Here is a 7029-nt window from a genome sequence, read left to right as displayed (position 1 = left end):
TTTTTTACAATATTGTGCAATGCGATTCACTATTTGCATAGTTTTGTTTTCTCATTTCCTCTATCACCAGCTTGCCACTACAAAACCCCCGGTCGCGTTCTGTGTATGCATATATTTCGTTATCTCTTTTTTTGTTTTAATTTCGATACAGACGCTAAAATAATAATTCATAATAACACTTATTTCGCCTCTTGTGAACTAAAATGCTTTTAGTTTATACATGATCGCAGGCTTTCTTCGCTACGGTCTAAAACAAAACACTAGATACAATGCAACACTAGACAGTAAAGCGTAGCGCGTTCGCCCCTTCCTTGCTCCGTCGCTATTCTATTGTCTTGAGAATGTGGCAAACCAACATGCATTGGCCTTGCAGAATGAACCGTGTGTTATACTGTTGCTGTCCATTGAGCGCGCAAAGGATACTTGGCGCACTGCAGATATTGTTTTCATGGTACACTTTGCTCGGTACAACTGCTCACAATCGTATGCGCAAACTAAACTCCTTCTCAACAAAAATGCAAATGACACACTGCGTTGATGCTCTTCTGGCGTCGTGGTGTTGATCATTTCGAGAAGCTGCACATGCCTAACGACAGTCCTCTGTGCTAGAGCGCATGAGTTTGCGTTAACACAAACCTCTTCTCGTGTTCATTTTTTCTTCTGCCAAAAGCTTGTTTGCATCTATGTACAGTATTTACGAAACGTAACACCACCAAATGTGTTGGTGTGGCGTTTCTTCAAAAGAACAAGAAAACAAATCGATGCCATTATTCCCCATTAATTTATACAAAATACATCCTTCAACAGAAATCACCGTTAGCATTGATATATTATTCTCGCTAAAACTAGTCATTGCCAAACTGATCAAACTGTTTGTTGTTTTGCTACATCTGCCCCCACACTTCCATCAAACAGCCACAGAGTCCAACCACGCGCACTGCACTGATTCTTTGAATCGCTCGGCAAAAGCTGCTGCCATCCCTTCCCGCGGACCTTACGTACGACGTTTAGCATTATTAAAGTTACAGTCCTATACAAATATGTACTACTTACATATACATATCATAAATTGCCTAACAATGCTCACACCTTCGTATTGCGCCGCTTTGTTTGCAGCTGTTTCTTTTTTACTTTACTTTACTTTTGCCTACATACTCTGTACTATTGTTTTACTGTTCTCCTGGTGCTTACGAACAACAGTGCTGCACCGCGCAATGATAAACCTTCGCGATCCTTACTTGCCCCGCCGTTTCGGTACAGTTTTTGGTGCACTCTATGCTAAATATTAAATAACTACCGAGTTTTGCTGTCCGGCGTTTGAGGCCGTCCCACTGCCGCCTCCCCCGGCAGCCGGGTTTGCCGTACCAGCCACCGTTGTCGCGTCCCCGCTCACCCCTTCCGGCAGCTGTTGCGTTTGGTCGACCTCGCGATACTTACGGAATGTTCGCCACTGACCCGTGTTGTAGTCGAGCGTGATAAGCGACTCCACCAGCATAAGGGTCGACTGGTCGTCCTGGTGCACTTTTTCCTACAGTAGCGCAAAAAGAAAGCGGGTTAGCATTCGTACAAATCACACAGCCACTTTGACTACTTTTCATACTTACCAAACTTTCGTTCAGCTTGATAGTGACGACGTTTTCCGGCGACGGTCTGGGATTGTTGCGGTAGCCGGCCATGAAACCGATAATGATCGCCTTCTCCAGTCGCGATACGCAGTTGGCGCGTTTGAACATGTCGTGTGCTTCCATGTAATACTTGCTCTGTGAAACATAGCGTATTATTAGATCAACCAATCAGTCCACCATGGCAGAGGTTAGCTATACCGATCAAATGACTTACCGATATTGAAAGCCCCTTTCTGGCACCGGCTTGCTGCTGCTGCTGCTGAGCCTGCTGTACCTGCTGTTGCTGACCGCTGCCTTGCGACTGCTGCTGTATCGTAACCGTGGTTCCCTGCTGCTGCTGCTGCGTTACTTGTTTCAGCTGGGCCCGTTGCACCTGAATCTGCTGGGTTTGAGCTTGCTGCTGCGGTTGCTGGACTAGCTGAATGGTCGTACCGCCGGTACGCTGCGTGCCCGGTGCCTGGAACTGGATGGTGTGCTGCTGCTGCGCCTGCTGTTGCTGCTGCTGCTGCTGCTGCTGCGGTATTTGCGTTATTATCGTCCGCTGGCCCGGCTGGCCCGCCGTTGCTGTCGTTTTGATCAGCTGCTGTTGCTGCTGCACACCACCGACGGCGGACTGTTGAATCGTTTGCACTAGCTTTGGTTGCCCGCCGGGCCGTTGGATAAGCGTAATTCCCTGTGGCAAAATCGTTTGCACATTGTTCGTTCCGCCGACGGGGCGGAAAATCACCTGCTGCTTCACCTGTCCCTGTTGCTGCTGCTGCTGCTGCTGCTGTTGCTGCACGTGCTGCTGCGAAATGTTTGTTATTAGTGCCGGTATGGTGGTGCTTTGCTGTTGCTGCTGCTGCTGCTGTATCACGGTCGTGCCCTGCTGTTGCCCTCCGCTCGGCTGAATGACGACGGGCGTTAGGGCGGGAATATTTTGATGCAGCGAGCTGGTCGGTACCAGGGCGGGTATTTGGCTCAGCTTCGTGTCCGACTCGGTTTTGATCAGCCCGGGCGGCCCGGTCAGTATGGTGGCCCCGCCCAGCCCGGACACATTCTGGAGCGGTATCTGCTGGTACACCGTGTTGCCCGACGCGTCCACCGTTTGAATGATGACGCCCTTCTGGTTCAGCACGTTCGACATGTTGGCCGAGTTGGTGACGTAGTACGTATTGCCCTTCACGTTCGGCGGCATGACGACCTGCGTGTACTTGGGCTGCTGACCGACCGCTGCCGCAGCCGTCGCTTGTAGGGCCTGCTGCTGCTGCTGTTGCTGTTGCTGCAGCTGCTGCTGCTGTTGGAGAATTTGCGCGACGGAGGTCGTCATACCGGCCGTCGTTGGGTTCTGTGCCGTGATCGTGATGGTGCGCTTCTGCGGCACTGCCGTGGGCGTTATCTGCAGCTGATTTTGCTGCCCCTGCTGCTGCTGCTGTTGCTGCTGCACCGACTGGATGTTTAGGATCGTTGGCTGAGCGGCGCCGCCCGGCATCTGGGTCGATATGAGTGGGGGAATATTCTGCATCAGCTGGTTGTTGTTCAGCGACATGGTTGGGGCCGTCTTGATTTGCACAATCCGAGTACCGGCCTGCCCGGCAACCTGTGCTCCTTGCACCTGAATCTGCTGCGGGTGCTGCTGGATCAATTGCTGCGGCTGCTGAGCACGGGACAGGGTCGTTGTCAGGCTGGGCGTACTGGCAGAACTGACGCCCGACACTATTCGCTGAATGTTAAGCTGCTTTCCGGGCGACGATGTGTTTAGCACGAACGAAGTTAGTGGCGTTTTCTGCTGGATTATTGTGCCCCCGCCGCCAGCGGTGGTCGTACCGGGCTGCACCTGCTTCGTGGTGAACAGTATGTTGCCGCCCCGGTTGATGATGGTGGTGGATTTTGGAATGGAAGCATGCAGCGCGCTGGGAACGATCGATTCGGACGATATGATTTCAATTTTCTGCTGCGCGTTCGTGTTACTGCTGCTCGTTACCGCGGCAGCAGCGGCTGCCGCAGCGCTGATCGTTTTCCCGGTCGACTTTTGGATGATTTGAACGCCGCCCGTCGCTCCCGGTTGCGTTTGCAGCACCGATTTGGCCTGCTTCGGCGTCAGCGGCACCGTCCGCACTAACGATGGTGGCTGCGAGGACAGCGTGACCATGGAGCTGCCGACCGTACCGGTTGCAACGGCCTCCGTTTTGATGACCGTAGCGGAAAGCGTTTTCGTAGTAGGGTAAGCTAGTGGAGGCGGTGCCGAGCTGACAACGCTTGGCACGGAACTGACCGCTATCGATGTGGGCGACGTTAAGCTAATGGATTCCTTCTTCACCTCCTTCATTTCTACCTCCTCCTCCTCCTCGTCAACGTCAGCGGTTGTAGTTTGAGCCGCTGTGGGCGTCTGTTGCTGATTCGGCTGAGATACTGTTGCCGGTTGACTTTGCTGTTGTCGCTGGGGTGGCTGAAGCTGCGTTTGCTGTGCTGTTGGTGCTTGCTGCTGCTGTTGTTGTTGTTGCTGCTGCTGCTGTTGCTGCTGTTGCTGCTGCTGTGGCTGCGACACTTGCGCTTGCGGCGCGTTAGCCGCAACCGACGTTGACATGGCGGGTGTATCCTTGCTGCCAGATGTGGCAGGCATCGGGGTCGCCGGTTGACTGTACACCGTCGACGGTGCAGACAAACCGGCCGCATAGTCGGGCGTAGTGGTAACGGTCGGGCTTGAGGTGACTGGTGAGACGGCCACGGGTTTCGTATCGTTCGCACTTTGGCTCTGCTGTTCTGCGACCTTCTTAGCCTGCTCTTCCTTCTCCTGCTCCCGTTTGCGCTTCTTTGCCGCCGCATAGCCCAACGGTTGCTCGCCGATTTCGAGCAGCTTGATACCGCCATCCTTCCTGCCCGCGGGCGTCCGACTCATCGTTGGCCGCGTTTGGCCCGGCGTGGTCGGCGGTGAGCGGAACCCCCCGGTAGGGACGCGCGACGGAATACCCTTCAGCGGTGTCGTGTCGGTCATCTTACGTGGAATGCCACGCGACCGTAAAGGCACTGTCGGTGCAGATATCTTCTTGAGACAGCTCTGCGCATCGGAAGACTTCTGCAGCAGCTCCGCGCGTAAGGCCGCACTTTTCGGTTTGCGCTTCAGCGTAAAGTGTTTCACCGGCGTGGTCTGCTGGCCGACCACGGACACGAGCGCCGACTTGTTGAGATACTGGCACTCCAGCGGCAGCATGCCGAGGTCGGCATTCTTCACCACCAACCGCCGCAGCTCGTTCACCATGTCTGTGAAGATGGGCCGCGTCTCCTCGTAGTCGGAGATTTCCGTGTTCAGCGAGCCAGTGGTCGGGAGGGTTTTTATCGTTTCCGCTATCATTGACACCCATAGCTCCGAATCGAGACCAGCGACTTCGATCACCTCTTCCAACTCCGTTTTCCACTACAAAGAAAAGCAAAGCGCAAATTCATTAGTTAAGCTACGACCATGCGTAACAGCACAAGTGTATTGCAAGGGGGAGCAAACATTGTACAGTATTGTTTGTTGTCCATAAAACTTGATGGCAAAACGATTATTGAAAACGGTGTGTACGTATGACAGGTTGGTTGCTGTCGTTATTTTGTTGTTGTTTATGTTACACATCAGAACACATACACTCGCAAACATGCGCACACACACACACATACATCAACGCACTTCAGCAGCGTGCTTCTCCTGCGGCTTCCCCCGACCGCCCGCGCAACCACACGCTCGGAGCACGACCATCCAGAGGCGCAATCAACGGCACGACGATGAGCTCCTTATGATGGGCGCATTTATCAACAAAAACCTCTTCGAAACTCTTTCCTCGCCAATTGGAATTCGCACATCCGGCCTATAAAAAACACACACAATCTTTTTTCTTCCCGCAACATTTCCTTTTTTTTCGCAGCGCCTACCACCACCAGTGCGCGTGCAACATCAGCATTTGGTGTTTTTTTTTCTTCTGTTCTTCTCTCCTGCTCATCGCAGCGCCCGCAGCATCATCAGTCGGCGCAACGTTGTCGTCATTCGGGCTCGGGCCCTCTCTTTCGCACCGCTTACCTCTTCGACTATCCGTCGCGGAATTTGGAAAAAGCTGAGCAGCAGTTTCAGCTTAACCTGCGTCTGTAGGTCCGGAAAACACTCCTTGATGTTCCGCAGCACTTCCTTGTTCAGTTGCGATGTGATTGAGCCGCTGATCCATGAATCGTTCGATGTACCAAGCTTATTGTGCAGCCAGAGTGAAATGTCGCTGTCCCGCACGTTCGCCATCTTGAAAAAAACTGATGCCGAATGCAGTGAGGTACGTTTTCCAACTCAGTTTCAAACACACACACACGCACACATACACACACCACAGCACGGGCGTTACCGATTTGGCACGCTTGTGTTGTCAAACTTCGGGGACGCGTAACGCTCAAGGTGCCGACAGGCGATGGTGTGCGCGCTGCACCGAACAGAGTGACCAGAAATACCGATTTATCTGCATTCCTACCGATTTTTTATATGCCTACCGATTCACAGATGACCGCCCTAAAACTACCGATTTTCCATTTATCCTACCGAAAATCACAGATATTTGATTTTTCAGTCGTTTTTCAAGGATCGCTATGCACATTTGTAACTTATCGCACTGATGCACGTTTGTTTGCCTGGCACTTGAAAAATGTTACATTCGTTGTGAATTCAAAATTTGATCCGTTAAAATTTAATGTTCCTAATAAGTAAAAAATGTCAGTTGTGTGGATTTCGAGAATCGCTCGTCGAAAAAAAATCATTTAAAATTTGAATTTGAATCTAGCTGTCGGTGGTTAAAGTTTAAAAAATGATCGTTAAAATAATTGATTAAACTCTGGCCCGCAGGGCAAAAGCTCGCTCGAAAGGCCAAAAACCGTCGCAAAACGTCAAAAACGACCGTCGCCAGCGCCTCGAAATCGTTGCGAGTTTCGCTCGCTGGCGACGTCGGTTTGCAGTACATGCGACGCCGGTTTTGACGTTTTGCGACGGTTTTGCGACGGTGGCCGCCAAAAAAGCTCACCTTGACCTGTGGGCAAAGTGACCAGAAATACCAATGTCTAGGGAAAATCTAAAGTTTGAAGGAAAAAATCTCATTTTTTTAATCATTGAACTATAAAACTCAGCCAAACAATCAAATCAATCTAATTAATCCAGCGAAAATCAAATGACAGCACGTACTATAAAATCGTATCCAATGGAGCACTGCTGCGGCCCTAAGCGGTCGGGTGGAGCCCCAAGAAAAAGAACTTGCCACCACTGAGAAAAAAATGTGCATCTTAGTTCTTCTTTGGCTTAGAATTCCCAGTACAATTTTCACATCAACACTTCAGAAAGACCTTCATTTGTGTAACCGCTGACCCAAATCTAATCTATATCTTAGATAAAGGATGCATATTCTCGTGAGATGGAAGT

The 7029-nt window shown here is 51.3% G+C and overlaps 1 protein-coding gene across 1 annotated transcript; it reads right to left on the bottom strand.

Annotated features, from left to right (window-relative positions):
• Positions 1 to 92: 92 nt before the first annotated feature.
• LOC120897649 (negative elongation factor A) lies at positions 93 to 5925 on the bottom strand. Its single transcript, XM_040302669.1, has 4 exons — positions 5662 to 5925; positions 1840 to 5019; positions 1605 to 1760; positions 93 to 1528 (listed from the first exon to the last, which is right to left on the bottom strand). The coding sequence occupies exons 1-4, from the start codon at positions 5869 to 5871 to the stop codon at positions 1286 to 1288; spliced, it is 3789 nt and encodes a 1262-aa protein (XP_040158603.1). The 5' UTR covers positions 5872 to 5925; the 3' UTR covers positions 93 to 1285.
• Between the last annotated feature and the right edge of the window lie 1104 nt (positions 5926 to 7029).

The sequence above is a fragment of the Anopheles arabiensis genome, chromosome 2, assembly GCF_016920715.1.
Source record: "Anopheles arabiensis isolate DONGOLA chromosome 2, AaraD3, whole genome shotgun sequence".
Classification (NCBI taxonomy): Eukaryota; Metazoa; Arthropoda; class Insecta; order Diptera; family Culicidae; genus Anopheles; species Anopheles arabiensis.
This window is presented reverse-complemented; position numbering and strand designations above follow the sequence as displayed.